Source organism: Panthera leo, chromosome B3 (assembly GCF_018350215.1).
Source record: "Panthera leo isolate Ple1 chromosome B3, P.leo_Ple1_pat1.1, whole genome shotgun sequence".
NCBI lineage: Eukaryota > Metazoa > Chordata > Mammalia > Carnivora > Felidae > Panthera > Panthera leo.
Window position 1 is genome coordinate 83,565,525 of NC_056684.1, and position 24,740 is coordinate 83,590,264.

At 39.9% G+C, this 24,740-nt stretch overlaps 1 protein-coding gene and 1 pseudogene across 1 annotated transcript; one reads left to right on the forward strand and one right to left on the reverse strand.

The window, feature by feature from the left end:
* Positions 1-1,554: 1,554 nt before the first annotated feature.
* On the reverse strand, positions 1,555-22,562 carry SPTSSA (serine palmitoyltransferase small subunit A). The gene is made up of 2 exons (XM_042942955.1): positions 22,394-22,562; positions 1,555-2,712 (listed from the first exon to the last, which is right to left on the reverse strand). Exons 1-2 carry the CDS (start codon positions 22,494-22,496, stop codon positions 2,609-2,611), a joined length of 207 nt encoding a protein of 68 aa, XP_042798889.1. The 5' UTR covers positions 22,497-22,562; the 3' UTR covers positions 1,555-2,608.
* LOC122222445 lies at positions 13,253-14,254 on the forward strand (annotated as a pseudogene).
* Positions 22,563-24,740: the final 2,178 nt, after the last annotated feature.

Below are 24,740 nucleotides of genomic sequence, written 5' to 3' on the forward strand. Positions count from 1 at the left end.
ACAACTAACGTACCCTTTAGGCAGTTTCTTTCAATCCTACCTCTCACTGCTCAGCCTCTAATCATTAATTAACAAGCAGGACAGCAGGGGACCCTTATTCCCATAACCCACCCAATACTTGGGAAAGAGCATTTATTACTGGATCACAGGGAATTGTCTCAACCTTCAGTCTGGCCTGTGGGGCCATTACCCTTCCTCTTCTGGAAGACCATGTCTCTGTGGGCCTCCCATATTCATCTCCAAAACTCAAGAACTCTGAAGCGTCTGAGACTTTACCCTACTTGCAAGCTAACAAGTTAGTCTGGCACGGTTTTGTGGGTCCTGGCAGAAGACTTGAGATTCTAGGGTTGGATACAAAAGACTTTATTACTCACAGCAATAGCCAAAGTATCACTGTCTTGCTCTGGCTCCCAAGTTCCAATTCCAACAGGACAATGAAAGGAAAAGCCAGGTGATATGTATACATGCAGAGGGGTGTGTTATAGGGAGGAACCCTGAGCATAGGGAACCCAAATCTTTCATAGTGTCCTTTGCTCCAGAGACACTATCTTCTAAGGCTGTAAGTAATTTTTCCTTTGTTCCAGAGGGAGACATTATCTCTGTTCTATCTTCTCCCTATCATACAAGCGTCCTTGAAAAATATTCCAGAAAAAATATTCAGTACCTCTGTCTGGAAGACATACAGAAATGTAAGAAACTCATGGTGCACTGTCTAATAAGTACCTTCTTGTAAACAGATAAAGTAGAATGATTTCCCAATTCATTATTTACTAACAAATAGACCAGACTTGCTTCAGTTGGTGGAGAGAATGCTGCTCTGATTACCTCTCAATGGACCCGTTCCTATTTCTCTTTCTGGCTCTCCTCAAGATCCTCTGTAAAGCTAAACTTCTCTTCCATCTATCTCACAGGCCAGTGTAGTCATGTAAATCGTAACAATCACCAGCTACACAACAGCAATTTAATGGATTTTGGAGAAGAGCAAGGATGAATTAAATATTTCTGAGCAGAGGGCTGGGATAAGTCATCTGTATACCCATCTAAACTAGTCATTTTCAACTTTCCCTGTCTTCAACTCACCAGAGATACAGATATTAGACATCCACTTGTCAATGGTTCTCTACGAGGCATCAACAGGGGAAAGCCAAATTTGAGCATTAATTGAACAAATCCAAAGTTAAATCCTCATATTCATCAATTTGAGACAGTATGAATACTGAAACTAAATAATTACATATTATCTTCACCATCCCTATTTAACAGTGACGATATAAATGGACTCTTTGAAGACACTAAACTCCATACCTCTAGGCTAGAAAACACTTCAAAAGTCTAGTCTTTAAAACTGAGAGCCAAAAATACTTACATTGTTTTAAATAGTGAAACTATTATGGGAGGCATGTTAAAATGTCTATTCCTAATTAGCATTACTTTTATGTTGAGAAACATTTTAAGATATACTTACTGCTTACTTGTTCACAACAATCAATTCAGAAAAATGTAAGTACTAGATCAATATTTAACAACTGGAGAAAAATATACTGCTACATCAGCTGATTTTTCCTTGAATTTAATGAGTTACATCAAAAAATTAGGTAGTCATTTTACATTTAAGGAATAAAAATCTTAAAAAAAATACAAAGAGTGAAAGGATTTTAACCAAGTTGACATTTCTTTTTGCTAGTTTTTAACAATTCATCTCATCATATCTTATTGCAATGTGCAAATGCATTTGCAGCACCCAGTACAATCATGAAACTAAATTTAAGCAAGTACATTGTTAATAATAACCCTCAGAGGAAAATGATTTACTTTCTACTAAAAACTCTATGGTATATAAGCATTACATAATAATGCTATTAATGCTATTTAATGCTTTTGTCACAAGAATCATCACCAAAGTTTTCTGGAAATGAGTCCACATAAAAATTAAATATTTAAAAGGTGAAATGTTCCTTATTTTAACTTTAGCAAGATCTTTCTTTTTCATTATTAAGAAATACTTTAATAGTTTTAAAGCAAAAGCTGTTAAGAGTAAAGTCTAGATAGCTAAAACTGTACTCCTGAGTTCAAACTTACAGATTAAGTCTTTTGTAAATAGTTCTCAATAAAATATCCTCCCTCCCCATCCCCCTGCCCCAAATCTTGTATTGTTTCTTACAAAACTTTGGTCAAGAGTAGAAATATATCCAGGCAGATGTATGTGCCATACAATAGCAAGAACAGTAAAGCCCAACTAATGACTTTGGGTTTTAGAAATAGAAGGCAATTAAAATGTACTCAAAGTTACATTAAGAAAAGCTTCCACAGGGTAATATTGAAACAGTCACAAAGGTTAAGAAAATACTGATATCAAAGTACAAATGACTACAATGTTAAAATACACAAAAACTACTATACAAGAGCCTCTTTTAAAATTAAAAATAAAGAACACAACACATGAGTCAGGATTATTTTCCTGTTCTACTCATGAATTTTAGTCTTTATATTCATAGGGTTAGTTATGTTGACATCTAGTAGAGTTTCTTAGGACATCTGATGAAGTTTCATCCCAACTTCAGAAGGTGGATCTTCCCCAAGGAACCGCTCAATTCTGGTCACGTCTTGGTCATTGTACAATTTCAAAGTAGTGCAATATCGCCATGATGTGCTGAGGCATAAAGACATATCCTGTGTACAGGGCCATCCCCACGATGGAAACCAGCATGGAATCTGAGTCATAGTTAAGGAAACAATTTACTTTTTCTTAATTTATTCAAAAGTAAATCCCAAAAGTTTTTTCAACTGTTTTATGTTGAAGTACCCATTCACTCACTTAGTGCTTTCTCATATATGTCAAGAACTAACCATTCTAGCCACTAATATTAACGCACCTGGCACTATTCTAAGTTTTGTAGCTCACTTAATCTTCACTATCACCTTCCAAGATAGGTACTGTTATTCCCCCTATTTATGCTTCAAAACATCAGACTGCTTCAACTGAAGCAGAAAGTGACGCTGTTCAACCTAAGAAACAGAAATGTATAGGAATAAAATTGCATTTTATTGCAATTTTGACTACTGCATAATGATTGCGTAATAATGACTTCAAAAGGTCTACCAACTTTAATAATAAGATGTCTGATCCAAGAATTTTAGAACTATTTAGACTATTTGGTTAAAAGTGCTGGCTTTAGAGCTTCAGCTAAGATCAATCATATATACCTAACGACACATAAGCTGACAGAACCAGCTACTGTTAAACATTTATCATTATCACTAAACTTTGCAACATCCAATAAAAGTCATCTTGATAACCAAAACAATAAACATCTGTTTTGTGTTCCTTTGTCCTCATTCCAAAGGAACTGAAACGTATATGTTCAAAACAACGAGGGGCCCTCCTCTTGGGCCACACAAAATACTGCTAACAGAAATTATGTCAAATCTAAGGGCTTTTTGCTTTGCTGTCACGTAACCATGTTAAAAGGAATAACTGCTTCTGAATTGGGACCACATTTTATGAATTCATTCATTCATATTCTCTCTCTCCCCTGCCCCCACTCTTATCTTTCATACCTTTCAGTTCTACATAATAGTAGTTCTATAATACCTTACATTCTTGCACAAGAAGATAGGGTTTAAATAAACAACATGCTTACCTACCAACTAATATTTGTATAACAATTCAGTTGACAAACCTCTTTTATATATTATCTTGCTTGCTCTAACAGCTTTCTTGTGAAATGTTTATCATGACTGTTATTCATCAGAGCTTGACAAAACACAGGGCCCTACAAAAAGCTGTCTTTTGGGGTGCCTGGTGGCTCAGTCAATTAAGCGTCCAACTTCAGCTCAGGTCATGATCTCATGGTTTGTGAGTTCAAGCTCCACATTGGACTCTGTGCTGACAGCTCAGAGCCTGGAGCCTTCTTCAGATTCTGTGTCTCCCTCTCTCTGCCCCTCCGCCACTCGTGCTCAGTCTAAAATTGAATAAACCTTAAAAAAAAATTTTTTTTAACTGTCTTTTGAGCCAGAGCACAAACTAAAGCTATCCAACTCAAACCCTAAATTCATTCTCCTCATCCAGTAACATGGATGAAAGTCTCCCATAATCATTGTTTAAATTTATTTCTTAGCCTCTCTTAATCCAGTTCTTTCTTAAGCTACCACTTTCTATATACCCTTTAATTTCTTAAAATTAAAAAAAAAAATGCTTATTGCTTTCATATCATTACCCATCACCCACACAACCATATAAATTCTACCCCTGCAGGCTACAGACACAGTTCTCAGGTCCCCAATGGCCACCTATCAAATCCAATGGCTATTTGAATGGACAATTTCAGTCCTTCCTCTTCAAAACTCTTCCCACTCTGAGCTAAGAAGGTGCTTTTCTCCAGGACTCTCCTCCCATTTCTCTCACCATTTTCCGGTGTCGCTGGCTCTTTTTCCCTATCTGTCCCTCATATGTAAGATAATTAGAGTGAATTTTGTGCTTTTCTCCCAAACATACACTCCACCACTACTCTTAGAATGGCAGTCACATTCTCTGGATGGGCCTAACCTTTCCCATCTCCAGCCCCGACTGATCTTAACCAACTAGAAAACCCATCTCTTTGGGGCACCTGGGTGGCTCAACTGCTTAGCCGTCAGACTCTTGATTTCGGCTCAGGTCACAATCTCATGGTTCATGGGATCAAGCTCCGCATAGGCTCCGTGCTGATAGCGAGGAGCCTGCTTGGGATTCTCCCTCACCCTCTCTCTGCCCCTACCCCACTCACGTGGGCTCACACTCACACGCACTCTCTCTCTCAAAATAAATAAACATTAAAAAAAGAAATTATCTTTGTAATAATTCCCACTCTCAAAACTGATCAGCCAGCTCAAAGTTTAGGACTTCTACCAGGAATTAAGGAACACAGATTCATTCTCTCTCTCTCTCTCTCTCTCTCTCTCTCTCTCTCTCTCCTTATGGAATATGCAGTTTGTTGATGGAATCCTGGAATCACTGGAGTCACTTTGCCTCCAGGAGGAAAGCACAACTCAGAACAAAGCTGCCACATTATTATTGCAACAAAAATAATCACAGGAAAATGGAGCCAGAAACCTCATCAAAACACCTGAAGCTTACCTCACCAGTGGATTTTTAGATATAGAAGCCAATAAAGTCTCTTTACTCTTGAACAAGTTGTAAAATGTCTGTTATACTTGTAGCTGAAAACATTCTGAATGACAAAATAGAATCCCTAATGTTTTGTCTTGGACCCTACAAACTCTTATGGCCTGAACAATCACCTTAATGTTGCTGACCTGAACCCACCTTCTGTTCTGCAGACAGGGATTTCCTACAACTTGCTAAACATTTTCACCTATGAAACTTCTGAGGTACTTCCTAAGTTCAACAGAGCCAAAACTGAACTCAATAACTTTCTCCAAAACTACCTCTTTCTAGGAGTGTCTTATTTTTTTTAACTATTTGAAATAGTTGACATAATTATTAACAACTTGCCTAGTCACTAAATCCAGAAATTTGATTCCTCCTCCCCAGATTCAAATTATCTAAGACTTCTCAGTTCTTCCCAACCCCTACAAATGACTTTTATATCTCATGTTCCCTTACCCTAATCGATAATAAATGACTGAGGTATTTATCATTCCTTAATCATGCCAAAGCTCTGATTCTAGGCTGTTAGCCACTTTCCATGCCACTCTTTACTAAAGTGATCCTTTCAAAATACATTAGGCTTCCAGGGGCTCCTGGGTAGCTCAGTCAGTTAAGCATCTGACTTCAACTTAGGTCATGATCTCACAGTTCGTGAGTTTGAGCCACTGTCGGGCTCTCTGCTGTCAGCGCAGATAGGCTTCCCGGTGTTACAGGACAGCATGCGTATTTGTAAGCCGAAACATGCAAGGACTTTCCAATCTAGTCCAAAGTATCTGTCTTAGGTTGGAGTCCATAGAAGTAGACAGAAATTGAGAGATTGGGACAGAGATTCTTGTACAAGTTATTCTTGAGGGAGTTTTAGCATAAAGGAGTGAGTAGAGCAAAACAGAGCAGGGAGAAAAAGCTAAGTAGGTTCAGGGGCTCAGCTCCCACAGGATGCTCTGGAGCATGAATTGGACATGTTTTGCTTTGAGGCAAGAGGCCTGACTTTTTCTGTCCCTTTATCTGTCAATCATTGGCTGCAGAACTGGGTGAGAAAAACCCACCTGGATAAGACAGCTGCCTTGGCGAAGGCCAATACTCTGAAGAACGGGACAGGTAGAAGACAAAAGAGGAGGGACACATCAGCCAGTAGAGGGGGTCGAGGTGAAGACCAGCAGCACCACCTACTATACTACTTTTCCCTTGTGCCTTCCAACACTCCAAATAATTCCCCTGACAAACATATCCTACTCACAGCCATATTACGTGAGTCTCAGAAAACAATGCTGTATATTTTCATACTGCTCTGCTTCTGCTTATGGTTTAATAATAACAGGAGTCAGGATAATAGTGTGGTAATAGCAGCTTTTATTCTGTGAATGTCTAGTGTGCGCCCAACACTGTGTTAAATCCTCCAGCAAGTTCAAGTAACCCTGAATCTCAAAATCAGAGGAAGCAATGGAACCAATTCCAAACCAAATCAGTCACACTCCAAAAATCTGTGTTCTTAACCACTATGAAAACCTTCGTATATATGAAAAATCCTACTCCTTCTAGTAAAACCCAATCATTCTTAGAGCTTGGGTAGTTACCCTCTCTCCTATGAGGCTTTCTCTAGCATTCATATTTTTCCCATTCTTACTCCCAACCTCCTGGCCCTACTGCTCATAAAGCTCTTTATTCATATAATTCAACACTTATCACTTGACATTACCTATTTTTTTTTGATGTATTTATCTCATCCATATTATCAACTCCTTGAGCACAGGAACAATGTCTTATTATTTTTGTATCTCCAACATCTAACATAACACACACTCAATAAATATTTGATGAATAATGAAATTGCTCAAGAAACATTGATTCTAGATTCATTGCAGTGCTTTCTACATATTCCACATATTACTGTGGTGAAAAACTTTATAGTGACTACAGAAAAAATAAAAGTCCATTTCTAGGCAATACCGTATTTTCAAAATGTTTTTTTAGATTTTTACAGCTTTAAGTGTACATACCAAGTAAAGGAAATGGCAAAGATCTTCAGGTCACTGGCTCAAATTCAATAAAGTAGGAAATGATTACTAAAAACAGTCATTTGAATGATTATATTACATACTCTTTATATTATAAATTTAATTATAATTCTTTAATTTAGTATGGAGAATATATCAGTTAAGAAGCATGCACAAATTACCTCAACAGGTAACTACTCTAAGAATCTGAAACTTAAACTCTATTTGTGAACACTAAAGTGTCAAAACTCTAAATTCTTCTACACATATGTTTTGCAGGGCACCTGGGTGGTTTAGTCAGTTAAGCGTCCAACTTCGGCTCAGGTCATGATCTCACATTTTGCAAGTTCAAGCCCCATATCGGGCTCTGAGCTGACAGTGAGGAGCCTGCTCAGATCCTATCTCCCTCTCTGCCCCTCCCCCACTCGTGCTCGCGCTCACGCTCTCTCTCTCTCTCTCTCACAAAAATAAACATTAAAAAATGTTATGTCTTGCCAGTGAAATAAGAACTTACCAAACTTGAAAAGTTTTTTTTTTGCCTGATTAAAATATAAGATACTAGAGTTCATGATCTTATATAGCATTATGCTGTGATGCATATACATATGGAGTAAAAGCAATAGGAAATAAATAATGATTATATATGCTAAATTCAGGATGGCTACTTGGTAAGGTGAAATGGGGAGAGGAAGGAAGGAGAAACAACTTAGAAAGGGTATAAATGGAGGTTCAAATGTATTAGTAACGTTTTTCTTCGCCTAGTTGGTAGTAAATGCACATTCACTATATTATTCTTTATGGAGTTTTTGTATGCCTGAATAGTCAATAACTTTTTTTAATAAGAACTGTAAAGGAAAATGAAGCTACATGCAGTACTAGACTAAAAACTGTTCTGTGTGAAGGATTCTCCTCCCTTACAAAATTTGAGTTAGACATCATTGGGCCTACTTTGCTACTAGGAAATAGAAAGTCTTAGCTCTCAGAAATCAACAATTCTCAATTCTGGCCATGATAAACAGAAAAGTACTGAAAGTCACTTGAGCCTACATGCAAAAATGCCAATTTATAAGCTGCTCAAAGAATTATTTAATAAAAAAAAAAAAAAAAACTTAACCTAACCTTTCACTCATAGCCACTTATTAAATTTAACTTTTATCCTGTGTCTCCCCCCAAATGTTTCTATATTCTGATCCTATTTCTAATTATTTCCAGAATCACAGCAACTAAATAAGCTTTAACAGTAAGTTTTCTGTACCATTAAATGTCAAAATTATTCCCAAAAATTATCTTAAAGCTCTCAAACATAAGAAAATATTTAAAACCAACTTAACTAAACCATGACTACACAATTCACACTAGGTGAATAAGTAGACAATGGGTCCATGAGGAACTTTTACGACCCTTAATAATCACCTTGCAAAAAATGCAGAAAGAATGCCCCTTTTATGAGTAGCTTTCTACAAATGCCTATTTAAGCAATGTAGTTGAAATAGCTCCAGTGTAACTGAGTTGAACATTCCCTGAGATTATGCTTGACACCATTTAAAATGGTAGTTTTACTGAGTACTGGTTTTTTTGTGACATTTGCAAGGTTAGGGAATGTGTGATGTTCATCTCCTTAGAAGTTTCCTCACACAGAGTATACTACCTATAATTTGCTATCTGGCATTTGATCAGATTTCTCAATCCATCGCATTCTTGAATACACCTCTCAAAGTTTAAAGTGTACTCCATACACTCCATACACTGTGAAGCACAAGAAATGAGTTCTGGAAACACCATGACACTGGAGAAAACCTAGGTTTGAGCTGTAACACTGCCAATTCCTGATTGTGTCAAAAACTCTGTGATCACCAGTCTCCTTATCTATAAAATAAGGACACACATCACCTACCTTTCAGGGTTCATGTGAGAATTTTGAATCAAATCTATTCTGCAACAAAAGGCAATACAATCCTTATTAAAATTATTATTTGAGGGGCACCTGGGTGGCTCAGTGAGTTAACTACTCTAAGAATCTGAAACTGAAACTCTATTTGTGAACACTAAAGTGTCAAAACTTTTTTAATTTTTTTTTTTTTAACGTTTATTTATTTTTGAGACAGAGAGAGACAGAGCATGAACGGGGGAGGGGCAGAGAGACACGGAGACACAGAATCGGAAGCAGGCTCCAGGCTCTGAGCCATCAGCCCAGAGCCCGACGCGGGGCTCGAACTCACGGACCGCGAGATCGTGACCTGAGCTGAAGTTGGAGGCTTAACCGACTGAGCCACCCAGGCGCCCCTAAAGTGTCAAAACTTTAAATTCTTCTATGCATATCTGACTTCAGCTCAGGTCATGATCTCACATTTGTGGGTTCGAGCCCCGCATCGGGCTCTGGGCTGAAAGCTCAGAGCCTGGAGCCGGCTTCAGATTCTGCGTCTCCCTCCCTTTTTGCCCCTCCCCAATTTGCGCTGTCTCTCTCTCTCAAACATTTTAAAAATTAAAAAAAAAAAAAAATACTATTGTTTGAGGCCATAGGCATTTAGCATCATGACTTACACAATGTTTGGGAACTTCCCAAGATCACCCTGCTACCAATTTGTTATTAATTTACAGTACAATTCTGAGACATCACAATCCCTCTGGAACAGTTTCTTCTCCATAAAAAGAGGCCACTTCCTGCATTAACATCTTAGGATACCACCTGCATGGAGAGGGCACTTAGGCAACTCTCATCCACCCCTGATGTAATCTTGTTTCACATACACACAGAGAAAAAATGTAAATAATCAATGTTTCATAACACGCATACGTTGGAAGGCAATACTCAAAATGACAGAATAATCTAAGAAAACCCTTACTGTTGTCTGAAAGATATACATACCAGTAGCAGTACAGTAATTAACTGGGTTGACATTCTAGAGGGGGGCTATATGATTCGAGAAGTATAAAGCTAGCAAAATCTGGAATATAAAAAAAAAAAAAAAACTCAAATACTAAAAAAAAAAAAAAAAAAAAAAAAATGTGTGTGTTTGTAACTGCCTCTACCACTGAATTTTAAGTGCTCAAGGGCCAGAGTACATTGGCTCAGCCGCCCCTTGGCTTGCAGCTGTAATGCATTGCTAGATAAAGCAGGTGCTTCATAAATCATTCAAGAACTGAGCAGATAATGTGCCAGGATATGTGCAGGCGCTGAAGATAAATGTTTGTTCAAGGACTGAATGAACAATCAGGTTATTTATAACCTGGATATAACATAAATGTTTTATGGGTTCAGTGGATTTAAAAGCAAATAGATGTGAAACCATATATCTGTATGTTGTTTGCTGTTCTTTAACAGGAAACCCCAACTAATCATCAGCTGATAAGTTTCCACCTAGATAGGAAAAAAAAAAAGATTTCTTTTGCTCATATAAGGGCCATACCCAACCCTTTTCCTAGAGACTTAAAATAAAAAAAATAAAAATAAAAAAAATCCTGATAACAAAGAGAGGAAATGCTTTGAAGGTAAGTACAGTACATCAGAAGCAAGACCACAGCAACTAACACTTTCCGTCCCAGCCAGTAACCGCACTATCACCGCCTACCTTAGTAACCTATTCACAAGACTTTGGAGAAATCAAAAGTAGTTTCTCATTGGGAAAAGGCCAGGGACCTCTGTTCCAGCAGGTACAACTCATACCTCTTCACAAATCTAAATAATTTCAATGCACTGATTCTTGCCATTTGCAACATGGATAGAGCTAGAGAGTATAACGCTAAGAGAGACAAGCCAATCAGAGAAAGACAAATACCATATAATTTCATTCATATGTATAATTTAAGAAACAAAACAAACAAGCAAAGGAGAGAAACAAACAAGGAGACAGAAACAAACCAAAAAAAAGACTCTTAATTGGAGAGAACAAACTGCTGGTCAGCAGAGGGGAGTTGGGTAGGAAGATTGGTGAAATAGGTGATGGGGATTAAGAGCATACTTATCATGATGAGTAATGAGTAATGTAGAGAATTACTGATTCACTATATTGCACACCCAAAACTCATATAGCACTGTATATTAACTATATTCAAATCAAAATAAAAAAAAAAAAAAAACACCTGGAGATTATCACCAAGAGAAATGTTAAGAAAGTGCATTTTTACCAAATATATCAACTATCTCTTGATACTTTTCTGGTTACCTTAAAATAAAAGTAGAAGATACTGATACTGTTACAGTCCCGTGTAGGTTAGTCAATTTGATATCCATGGGTCATTTTAAAGGACATCACATTAGCATCAGAAGTTAGTATTTAGCAGCGTGCCTTGGTGGCTCAATCGGTTAAGCATGCGACTTCGGTTCAGGTCAAGATCTTGCGGTTTGTGAGTTCAAGCCCCGAATCAGGCTCTGTGCTGACAGTTCAGAGCCTGGAGCCTGCTTCAGATTTTGTGTTTCCCTCTCTCTCTGCCCCTCCCCCACTCATGGTCGGTCTCTCTCTCTCAAAAATAAACGTCAAAAAAAAAATTTTTTTTTAAGTATTTAGCAAGCAAAACACATTCTCTAAACTTCGCGTAGTATGATTACATCGAAGGATGGAAATTGATTTTAGAAACTACAACTTGATGACAAACTAAAGAAACAAAAAATCATACTGCTGAAACCACCAATGATCATGTTCAACTCTGAACTGAAGTCCTGGAAATGGTTTGCAGCTCTGAGCCCAGAGACACCCAGGCTGTGTATCATTGTGCACCTTTGTAATTAAAGCTTCTAATTTCATGCAGATTTGAAGTCCCAGGATCAAGGGGACAAAACCCCCAGCCTGCTCTGAAATATAATCTGTTCTGCTGTGATACATTCCTGGAATATCAGCTAGCTCACACAGGACTAGCATAACATAGGAGCTGTACTGTTTCATACGGGATTCTTCATAAATTAGGGGAGCCAGATTAAGTGAGAGAAGAATTATAACCTTCAGCAAGAAACATCCTTTAGCTTAGATGCTGCACAGGCAAGAATCCTTTGAGCCCTATTTTAAGAAAATTAAAAGTGGGGCACCTGGGTGGCTCAGTTGGTTAAGCGGCCAACTTTGGCTCAGGTCATGATCTCGTGGTCCGTGAGTTCGAGCCCCGCATCAGGCTCTGTGCTGACAGCTCAGAGCCTGGAGCCTGTTTCAGATTCTGTGTCTCCCTCTCTCTGACCCTCCCCCCATTCATGCTCTGTCTCTCTCTGTCTCAAAAATAAATAAACGTTAAAAAAAATTAAAGAAAAAAAAAAAGAAAATTAAAAGTTAGTATCTGCACCCAGACTCCCTCTCCAGAAAAGCACACCTCCAGGCTAGCACAATTCTTAGCTAGTGGCAGGTTGAACTCCTTCCTGTACCTCTTCAATGGCAGCCCACACCATCTACACTACTTAGCATTTCCAGTCAATTCTGCCCATGCATTTTTAATGTCCTCTGAGGCAGCCCCCAGCGTGCCTGCCTGGGCTATCCAAGTTATCCCCCCAAGATGTCAATTATTGTTTTAGTTAGTGCTTGCTTACTAAGTTGTATAGATTTTGAGTGCTCTAGTGCTATTTTCCCATAAACCCTATAACTTGGGGATTTTTTCAGGAACACATGTGATGGCCAAAATTTTTTTATTAGTAGTAATTATTTTTTTTTTTAATGTTTTATTTATTTTGAGAGAAGGACAGAGAGACAGAGCATAAGTGGAGGAGGGGCAGAGAGAGAGGGAGACACAGACTCTGAAGTAGGCTCCAGGCTCTGAGCTGTCAGCACAGAGCCCCACTCGGGGCTCAAACTCACAAGCAGTGAGATCATGACCTGAGCCGGTCAGACGCTCAACCGACTGAGAATTAGAAAAGTAATTCTACTTTTCATAGCTATTGATCATAAATACTATCTATCATTTCATAACTACTATTTTTTAAGCATTCCAGTTTATGAAAAGTATATATGCTCTATTAAGTAGATCTTCTGGAACATATAGTTTTAACTATTAAATTTGAGCATTGGGTTTGTTTTTTTTTGTTTTTTAACAAAAGAATCCATCTTATCTTTGCTCCTAAGTACCATAAATGTTAAAGCTTAGGGGGTGGGTCACAAAGTCTTTAAAAATTTGTAGTGGATGGGATGCCTATCTGGCTCAGTCTGTAGAGCATGTGACTCAATCTCAGGGTCATAAGTGTACACACACACACACACACACACACAGTTCTTGTGTAATACAGTTTTCTTCATCTTCCATCTTTCCTGAGAGCTATTAAAGAAAAAATTGTAATATCCAAAGAAGTATAGATAAGGGATATTCTAACATTTTCACTTAGCCAACCCAACATCAAGGCAGGGTAAAACAGGCTAGAGCAGCTGTCTTTGAACTAAAGCACAGGAGCCTTGGAGATACAAGAAGACTTTCCAGAAGGTTAGGATCTGTTAAAGGGAAGGGTTTACAGATCTTCAGCTGCCACTGACTCTCCTAAAGCCTGATCTGAGCATTATCATGATCTGCTATTATTCATGATCTGCTAGTTCTCCTTCCCATCCCCCCTTGCAACTTCATTTCTACCACTTTACTTCCTGAATCCAAAATTATGCATTTCCCCAGGGTATAAAATAATTTTTGGGACAGCAAACAAAGAGTAACTACCTTGAGTTGTACTTTATTTCAGCTCGGTAACAAACTCCTGGCACAGCTACAAGCTTCATCGATCTATCCATTTAATAATTTCAATCCAGAAGTGAGACAGCTTCCCAGCCTGGGCCTGACAGAATGGCTCCTACAAAGAAGGATGGTGAGAAGGGCCTTTCTGCCATCAACGAGGTAGTGACCAGATAATACAATGTCAGCACTTAAAAGCACACCCATGGAGTAGGCTTCAAGAAGCATGCCAAAAGTCTGGAAATTTGCCATGAAGAGACGGGAAGTCCAGATGTGCACACTGACACCAGGCCCCACAAAGCTGTCTGAGTCAAAGGAATGAGGAATGGCCCAGGGCATACCCATGTGTGGTTGTCCAGAAAACATTAGGATGAAGATTCACCAAACAAGCTTTAATACATTGGTTATCTATGGACCTGTCACCACTTTCAAAAATCTATAGTCAGCGGCGCCTGAGTGGCTCAGTCAGTTGAGCATCCGACTTCAGCTCTGGTCATGAGCTCATGGTTCATGAGTTTGAGCCCCACGTCGGGCTCTGGGCTGACAGCTCAGAGCCTGGAGCCCACTTCGGATTCTGTGTCTCCCTCTGTCTGTCCCTCCGCTGCTTGCACTCTGTCTCTCACATTGTCTCAAAAATAAATAAACATTAAAAAAAAAATTTTTTTTTTTAATCTACAGTCAATATCGATGAGAAATAAGCACTGGTTGTCAAATAAAGTCATAAAATTTAAAAAAAAAAGGCAAGAGGGGTAAAAGTGTTTATGTAACAATTGCTTGAGCAGAAAAATGGCACTGAGCTTTTTCTGACAGAAATTAAGGTTGATTTTGCCTATTTAGCTTCACAATAAGGACTGGTGTTTCCAAATAGGTTATGCGATAAACATTTTCTATGAATTATACAAGAAAAAATATAGTTTTAAGGTTTTAACAAAAATATACAATCATAGGGGCACCTGGGTGGCTCAGTCAGTTGAGCGTCTGACTCTTGATTTTGACTCAGGTCACGATCCCAGGGTCATGGGATCAAGCCCCACATCAGGCTTCATGCTGAGCATGGAACTTGCTTAGGATTCTCTATCTCTCTGCCCCTCTCCCCTACTTGCACTTTCTAATACACATAAAATAATAAAATACATATGAAAAGCAAGGAATTAAATCCATTGTAACTGTTTAAATTTACTATGAAATGTTTCAAATGTCAACTTAAATGAACAAGATAATACCCATTACTTTTTGTTCTTGTAGGGGCTACACAAAAAGTCTAAATACCACTGGGGTGGAGGCTTGGAAGCATTAATTTATCAGTTACAACTATTCTTACCTCTACTTCCCCCTCTTCAGCCCTCCCTTGTAACAGAGAGCTGCATTCATTTCTACAAAAGGAATCTCAAAAGAAAATGGCATGAAATGTAAAAGACTGAAGACTAGTGGGAAGAAATTCTCTTTCTCCTTAAGTCTGAAGGCAATGTTTGGGCTATTTCAACATTATTCTGAAATCACATTTTGTTTGAAGACACCTTGATAAATCTTTCTAAAAGGCATTAAACTGATTTACTAAATATCTTTCTAGAAGTAACTTTCTCTGATATTAACAATTTTGCCTAGGTGGCTCAGTTAAGTGTCTGACTTCTGCTCAGACCATGATCTCTCAGTTCATAAGCTCAAGCCCTGAATCAGTCTCTCTGCAGTCAGCACAGAGCCTACTTTGGATCCTCAGTCCCCCTCTCCCACGGTGCCCCTCCCCACTCATGCTCTTTCTCTTTCAAAAACAAATAAACATTAAAAAAATATACTTTTTTTGCCTAATCATCAAACCACATGCTGATTTTTACTGGAACTCTATTTAAAGTATCAAAGGATTTTGTACATACAAACATTTTCTTCAAAAGAGGTACTCATTAAGAAGAAAGTTCTAGTAGAAGACTCTGGTGAATTGGGGTTTTAATGATAATACCTTCTATTGAATAGCTCAGAGGAAGCTCTGCCAAAGACAGAGACACTGAGCTAAAGCTCCCCCCTGGCCAAAATACAGTGTTTCTTTGTCAATTTTGTTTTGTTTGTTGCGTTTATTTACAAAAATATGTTACACAGGAAATACACAGAAAAAAATACTAACTTAATTATTAGTGACTCCAAAAATGGCAAGGCAAAATATACACCTCAAACACCTCTCTCCTGGCTTATAAAAGCCTTGATTTTACCAAACCAGGAGCTATTAAAAACAGCTTAAGTGCATTTTCCAGGTTTTCACAGAATACTTCAGGAGTGATACACAGGAAACTGGTAACATGGGTTGTCCTGAGGTGGCTGGGTGGAAAGAAGACTTTTACCACCTACCTTTTTGGTGCCTTTTGAGTTTTGAACCATGAGGATATATGATCTATTTTTATTTACAATTTAAAAATTCATATTTTCTAAACTCTCAAATACTTTAGTATATTGAGATGCAAAGAAAAATTCTTCTCAATTCTAGCTGTTAGCATTTGAGGATACAGCAAAAATCTACAAAAATAAATTAACTTAGCTGCTACTGACACAGCATACACCTTTAAATTTTTAATGCTCTCTTTTTCATTATCATGCAAAGCCTACCCCAATCCAAAATACCTACCTTTGCTTCTACCCTTGCCTCCCCTCATGGCCCTTAATCTTTCCCAAACCCTGTAGCTAAAGTAAACCTTTTCAAACTTAGTCAGACTGGATCACTCCTCTCAAAAACCTTCTAAGAGCATCCTTTTCAACTAAGATTAAAAGCCAAAATCCTTACCATGACCTCCAGGATCTCCATGGACTCTGCCCTCTCCCCCGTGGTCACTCTGCTCCAGCCACACCTGCCTCGGTGATGGCCTTCATATGTGCCAGGCAGGCTCTGGACTCAGGGACTTGCCCTGGCTATTCCCTCTGCCAGCTATGTTCTTCCCTTAGATTTCTACTCTCTAACTCCATCACTTTCTTTATGTTTTTATGCAAATGCTGCTCAGGGAAGCCTCTCCTGATATCCTCTTTAGAAACAACTCCATCCCATCTGCACATTTATCCCACTGACCTACTTCTCTGTCTTCCACAATGCTTACCACCTAGCATACTATGTAATTCAATTATAAACGTTCCACAAGGAAGGGATCTTTGTCTCATTTGCTCAGATGTATCACAAGCACCTAAGCCAGCATCTTGTACAAGGTATGCACCCAGAAGTATCTGGTAAATTAATAAATGGCCCTAACCTGCTTTCTCAACTTCACTTGCCACTTCTTCTGCCTTAAAGAATCCCTGTTCTCGGGTCACCTGGGTGGCTCAGTCGGTTAAGCATCCGACTTCAGCTCAGGTCACGATCTCGCGGTCCGCGAGTTCGAGCCCCGCGTTGGGCTCTGTGCTGACAGCTCAGAGCCTGGAGCCTGTTTTGGATTCTGTGTCTCCCTCTCTCTCTGACCCTCCCCTGTTCATGCTCTGTCTCTGTCTCAAAAATAAACGTTAAAAAAAAAAAATTTTTTTTTAAATCTTTCCAAATGCCCTTCCTGACCACTCTAGCTAAAATTGAAAAACACTCCTTCCTACTTCCTATCCTCTTCTGTTATGTTTTTCTCTAGAAGAGCTATAACAATTTAATAGTCTATATTTTTTATTTAGTAGCATTAGAATAAATATTTTTATCTGTTTTGTTCAGTCATACCCCCACTACCTAGAATAGTATCTGGCAATTAGGAAGTACTTAATTCTTGTGAAATGCAGAATTCAGCAAACATACATATTTTACAAATGAATATATATAACAAAGTAAATTTTGTTAACATTTTTTAAAATAAATCAAAGAAGTTCTTTCACTCTATAGTATTTTTTGCTTCTTTTAATTTGAATTCTCTCTAAGAACTGAATTTTTTTCACCAGCAACAGCCAAGCTCCAAAGCTACCCAAATCCGCTTTAAAATCAGGTCTCTTTTACCATTCCTAAGTACTTCTGCAATTCCTTTGAAATGACAAATCAATATACAAACAAATGTTTCTCAAGCACTATCTATGTGCCCAGCACTGTGGTTTAAAAAATTTCTTTTCTTGATGGAACACAGATTGTCTTTCAGGGTAAATCTAATTCCTAACATAAACCAAAAAACTGCCCACATTTTGCCTAAAATAAATAGAAGTATAAAATGTCATGGAAACATAAGAAGTCATAGAAAGATGGCAAATATAGCTCAGTGATTACAGAATAAAGTCCTTTTTTATCTTAAAAAAAAAGCTAAATAACTTTTACTTATTCTTCAAATTATTTTAACAAGGTATTTGTAATTTTTCCATACCTCTCAGCAGCATGGTTACAATGTTTTTCAGTGAGACACTACAGGGAGTGCCTCGCTGGTTACAAAACTTGCCTTAGTTACAAAACCTGGTGTTTTCCTTTCCCACTGATGGCTGCCAGTAGGGAAAGGGGGCTTTTGAAACATGTTAAAACTTCTACTTTGGAGATGGAGCTCAATGAATTACAGTCTGCAGGCTCTGCTGTAGTATTCATTGTAATACTACTCTGCCCTTATTCCATTCACTTGATTGTTACCTTCTGTTTTAATCAGGTGTCACGTCCCCTTCTCGTGTAGGACAGATACCATGTCTGCACATGGAAAATGTTCAAGTACTAGTTGACAAACAAAAAGCTAATTATCGTTTCAAATATGGTAACAGAAAGCAGATGTAAGAGAAAATTTAGGGGGCGCCTGGGTGGCTCAGTCAGTTGAGCATCTGACTTTGGCTCAGGTCACGGTCTCACGGTTTGTGGGTTCGAGCCCCATGTCGGGCTCTGTACTGACAGCTCGGAGCCTGAAGCCTGCTTTGGATTCTCTTTCTGCCCCTCCCTTATTCACGTTCTGTCTCTCTCTCAAAAATAAGCATTAAAAAAAATTTTTTTTAAAGTAAGAGAAAATTTAGGATACGGGCCCTAGCATGGTACAATTACAAAACGGGTTTTTAAACCTTATTCTTTCAAGAACAATTTGCAGTGGGCCTGACTTGACACAGATGCATTTCCTTTTTTTTTTTTTCTAATTTTTTTTTTTAACGTTTATTTATCTTTGAGACAGAGAGAGACACAGCATGAACAGGGGAGGGGCAGAGAGAGAGGGAAACACAGAATCTGAAACAGGCTCCAGGCTCTGAGCCGTCAGCACAGAGCCCGACGCGGGGCTCGAACTCACGGACTGTGAGATCATGACCTGAGCCGAAGTTGGAAGCTTAACCGACCAAGCCACCCAGGCGCCCCCAGATGCATTTCCTTAAAAAACATATTTAAAATTATTTTTTGTGACAATTTCCTTACTTAGATAATTTCAAAAAACCCTCATATTCAACTGGGATTCACCTTCCAATTTACAACAACCATTAACTTCTAGCTATTTCATTTCGGAGAAATAGAGAAGCAAATTCAGATGTTTAAGGATGCCTCTAGAAAAATGTACAGAAGTAGTTAATAAAAGGCTATCAGTTTCCCTAAAACAGGGACAACTTCAATTTATTAAAGGAATTACAGCAGTGACATGTAAACTAGTGAAATTACCTTCTTCTAGAGTCTTTAGTTAGGACTTCTAACTCAGAGACCATTTTTCAGACAGCCAGACAAATTTCTTACATGAAATTTTAGTTTGCTAGCAGCAATGACTGGATTCAATGCAATTTTTAAGAAAGTATGTCTCTTTTCAAAACCATGTAACTGGCTACAAAACTGTTCTATATGAAACTTACTAATTATTGATGAACTTATGAAATTCAAACTACTTCACAGTAATTAAAGCTCCTAATAACTGGGGGGAAATCCAGCTTCCTCATTCAGTTTCTTCCTCCGCCCTAGAATGAAGATTCAATTTCAAATCAATGTTCCAAAATCGTATACAATAATTAAATGCCTGACTTTAAGTCTAGAAGTTCAACTGGAATAGAAGCACAACAGCTGATAGTAATTTAAGACTGGCATATGTCAAAACTATTACATTTCCACCTTGGTTAATTCAATAATGTGAACTTTGAAATAATATCTTTTTAGTCTTAGATTTAAAGCCATAGTGTTCTACAGCCCCGATGCTAGTTTGTTGCAGTTCTCACTAGTTTTTTTTAAACAAAACACTTGGTCACAAAAACCAATGAGAAGTCAAAAATCTACAGACGCATTATATTTCATTTCATAATTTATGCCACCACCCCCCTCCCAAAGAGCCATCATCTGGTTTATTTACAGGACACTATTACTATTGCAATATAAGAGGAAAACCTTAATACCATTGACACTGTAGCATGTATCCAAGCAAAAGCTTTTAAGAGTAAAACTTTTGATGGACTCTGACAGTGAGCTCTACATTCAACCTCCTACTTAAAGAGTGTCGATTTAGTGCAACATTGTTTAAATTCACTTTTTTTTAAATGTTTATTTTGAGAGAGAGAGAAAGAGAGTATGTCAAGGAGGCTCACCACTGTCAACACAGAGCTCAACACCAGGGTTCAATCGAACAAACCAGTGAGATCAGGATATGAGCTGCAATCAAGAGTGGGGCCCTTAACCGACTGAGCCACTCAAGTAATCCTAAATTCACTTTTAAATTGATTTTAACTGAAGGGCACCTCTATTTTTCTAGAGGCATCCTTAAACATCTGAATTTGCTTCTCTATTTCTCCGAAATGAAACAGCTAGAAGTTAATGGTTGTTGTAAATTGGAAGGTGAATCCCAGTTGAATATGAGGGTTTTTGAAATTATCTAAGTAAGGAAACTAGCTGCTCAGTTCGAAGAGGATGTGACTTTTAAAAAAAAAAAAAAATTCTTTAATGTCTATTTATTTTTGAGAGAGATAGAGACAGAATGCGAGTGGGTTAGGAGCAGAGAGAGAGGGAGACACAGAATCTAAAGCAGGCTCCAGGCTCTGAGCTGTCAGCACAGAGCCTGACGCAGGGCTCGAACTCACAAGCTGTGAGATCATGACCTGAGCGAAGTCAGACGCTCAACCCACTGAGCCACCCAGGAGCCCCTGATTTTAACTGAGGGGCACCTACCTGACTCAGTTGGAAGAGAATGTGGCTCTTGATCTCAGGGTGTGAGTTCAAGCCCCATGTTGGATGTAGACATTACTTAAGTAAATAAAACATAAACCTTAAAAATTTAAAAAAAAAAATAAAAAAAGATGATTTTAACCGAGTCAAGAAGTCTGTGCTTCTATACTTAGTATACCTTTTACACGGGTGACTTGATCTCTAACCTATAGAACTTAGAGTAAGACTAAACTGCAGCTACAAATAAATGGTGCAGGAAATCAGAGCACACTTTACATTCAGACTTTAAATCCAAAAACATGGTTCTTAAGTGCTGGAAAGCTTTGGAAAGAAACAATAATAAAAATAAATAATTTTTCTTGTAAGCAGCTTAAAAGTCCTCCAAAGTGTTGAAACAAAAAACAGCTCTGAGTACAACCTTATGCTAGTTCAACACAAATAAGCACACTTATTAATGCTTGGAAGGAAATGATCTCAGTCACTCCACCAGAATGCAACAATGCATTTGCAAAGCTGTTCTCAAGCTATTCCAAACTAAACCACATTGAAAAGGAGCCCGTGTAATATACAGTTGTCAAATCACTATGTTGTACACATAAAACTAGTGTAGTGTTGTGTTAACTATACTTCAATTAAAAAAAGAGAAACCCCGTATGAAATACATGTTATGTGAAATATTTTTTATATTTGGCCCCCAAATTTAAAACAAAAACAAAAAAAAAAGTTACAGCTCATTATTACTATATTCTGCAAATGAAAACACAAACATCACAGGCTTCAGAAAGCCTATTTACACACAACTTTGCTTATTAAGTGAGGTTGTTATGAAAGTTAGATGGGTTAAGATACAGGCAAACGCTCAGCACAGTTGCTTGGCTCCAAGTGACCATTCAATAGTCTTTAACAAGTATTTATTAGCTATCTATGAAAACACAGTTTCAAACACTATTTACAACTAACCACAAATTCCTTTCTGGGCTCGACTTCTATGGACTGTGAAAACAGCAACTTAATGAATAAAACACACTTTTTAAACTCCCCATCCTGGAGACCAAAAAGCTACAACAAACTGCTTTTAAAAAACTATTGGGGTGTCACAAACACAAACTCACATGATTTTAAAGGTCTAGTAAACTGGTTAGCATTCTCATTAGGACCAAAGTCAGCTAACTCAGGGACAGATAAAGGTCAAAGGCGTCCAAAGCCAGGAGCGATTTGCTCCACTTGCATGGTCCCTGCCTCCCAAAGCAAAGGGGACGAAACCAAAGGCAGGCGCGGCCGAAGTGCCGGCGAGGACGCACCAGGTTAGACATCGCCCTAGGGGATTTCCTCCAGTAATAAAGCCGCTTCTACCTCGGCAAAGCGACTCACCGGCGACCCCGGATCAAGGGATGTAGCCCCCCCCCACCCTCTCCAGCCGCACGCCCGCCGCCCTTGGGCCCCGAGACCTCCGCCCCGCTCGCCCGCAGCGAAGAAGCGAGTCCGCGCGCGCGCCGTCCCCGCACAGCCGCCTCTCCGCCCCCACCCCGGCGCCTGGGCCCAGGAGGATGCCGCCCGGCTCCGCTCCCCCGCCCCCCGGCCCCCGCGCCCGCGGCCTGGGCAGGATACTGAACACAGTCCGCTCCCAGGGCTCCAGCATGTAGAGCGCCGTGACCAGCAGATACTGGTAGTAGAACCAGGACATTTGCTTCCAGGCCCGCGCCAGCGCCATCCCCGCCACGCGCCTTCCTCGTTGAAGCCGAACGTCAGTCTGTCCGGCCGGCCTCCGGTTAGCGTCCTACAGCCCCCGGCCGCGAGGCCCGCCCGCCCGCCACTGCGAGCCTATTGGCCCGGCCGGCCAGGCGCGTCACCCGCTGGCACGCCCAGCCCCGCGCGCGCCCAGGCAGCCGGCGGCGAGCCCCGCCCGGCCGGCACTCATTGGCCCAGCCGTGGCCACGCGTCACCCCGCTCCCTCCCCGGTTTCCCCCTCTCCTACCCCGGCCGCGCCCACGCGAGCGGGAGAACCCTCCCAGCGAGAGCGCCCCGCCGCGCGCCGCCGGCCGCGCCCTACCCCGCCCCGCCTGGCCCGGCCGCTGGTGGGCGGGGAGTTAGTCCTCGGTGGGGTAGCGGTAGGCCGACCGGGGGTGGTCGGCAGCCCCAGTTCGCCCCAGAAACGTTTGTCGAAGACCTGTTCGTAGAATGCCTGTGATGCTTCAGGCATCCTACTGGGCATCCCACGGGGGTTAACAGGATCGTGATGGGTTCCTTGCCTCGAGCAGTTTCCTATCTAGCAGGAGAGACGGGCATTAACCACATAAATGCAACAGCTGTGACCCGTGCAGAGAGGGAGAATAAGGTGCTCTGAGGGTGGGGAGGCTAACGTCACCTAACCAAAGAGGTCAGGGAAGGCGTCTCTGAAGAAGTGATGCACACATTGCCTCCTCCCTCCTCCGCGCACACACAAACACATACACATATAGACCAACATATCCCCCTGCATTCCTTAACCTAAAGACAAAAGAGATTACCTTAACAATGAATATCGGCATACCTCTTTTAGTGGCTACAGGTACCCTACAGGTCAAGGCCAGGAAATGGACCCTGATCTGGTGAGCTCTGTAGATGACAGGCTGCTTGAGATCCCTCTGTGGGTTGGTGATACCTCCTGGAGATGCACTTTTAAATGCCCATATCTTCCCACTGGCAAATGGGCCAGCAAGATTGCACTCACTTCCGGGAACAAGGTGAATGGCTAGCACGTGAAATGACCATTAAATGGCCTGCTGTTTAAATGTTAAAAAGTTTCTTTTAGGGGCGCCTGGGTGGCTCAGTCGGTTGGGCGTCCTACTTCAGCTCAGGTCACGATCTCGCGGTCCGTGTTCATGCTCTGTCTCTCTCTGTCTCAAAAATAAATAAACGTTAAAAAAAAATTTTTTTTAAAGTTTCTTTTAAATATCCTACTGCTTAAACTTTAAAACTTTCATGGTTGATAACTTTTTATTTATTCATTTGGAAATATCAACTGCTGTTTATGAGCTAAATATTGGGGATAGAAAGCCAGCTACGCTGAAATCTACCTTCCTAACATAACCAGTCTGCTAAGGCAGAGAGGTGAGTTAACTGACTACAGTGAGATGTGGTAAAGGTGGGGTTTTTTTGTTTGTTTGTTTGTTTTTTGTTTTTTTTTTTTATGTGTAGAATGCCATGATAGGTCAGAGAAAATCAGATTGGGGTTATAAAAGGCTTCTGAGATGGTGCTTGAGGGAAAAGTAGAAGTGGCAGAATGAATGAGTTTAGGGAGGAGAGGGTAAGACATATTCCAAAAGGCACATGGAACCGCTATATGAAGGTGTGATGCTTTTAAAGGGCTGGAAAAACTTTCATGTGGCTGAAGCAAAAAGACTGTGTAGTCAGGAGCAAGAGATGGGGCTACATGGTAAATGGGGACCATATCCTGAAGGGCCTTGTGTAAGAAGCAAAGGAATTTTTACCTTAACATACAAAAGTTAAAAGAGACAACAGCTTGATAAGATGAAACAAGAGTTGGGGGTGCGCAGTAGCCTAGAGGATGCTAAGAAAAAGAAGATCAGGTTGGAGGTAGAACCTGTAAATGAAATGAACATCTATAACCCATACTCATTCAGGGGCTTCTTACCCTTGAGAAATTGAAGTCCACTTGGCCCTCCCATTTCCAAGTCTTACTGTGTTGGGCTTCTCTCTGTCCCCATTCCTCTCTGAAGTATTTCTTTTCAGATCTGTTTGGGTACGTTCCAGCTTTGTTCCTTTTTCTTCCAGAGCTCCAAATACCTCAGCACCTACTGATGCTCAGTTAAGGTTACCCAGGATTGGAAGCATCACCCATAGCTACCCTTCCCTCACTGGGCCAGCTCCCAAAATGCCATTCCTACCACCTGGTTCTCTCCATTGTATGTAGCTCCTCAATCTGCTGCTTCTCCTTGGGCGTACAGCCCTATCA

Bases quoted from the DNA above. Each gene is read 5' to 3' on its own strand.
- SPTSSA (XM_042942955.1), bottom strand. From the start codon at position 22,496: ATGGCGCTGGCGCGGGCCTGGAAGCAAATGTCCTGGTTCTACTACCAG. The intron at 2,713-22,393 runs GTATCCTGCCCA...ACTATGACTCAG, and splicing joins CTGGGAGCGGACTGTGTTCA to ATTCCATGCTGGTTTCCATC.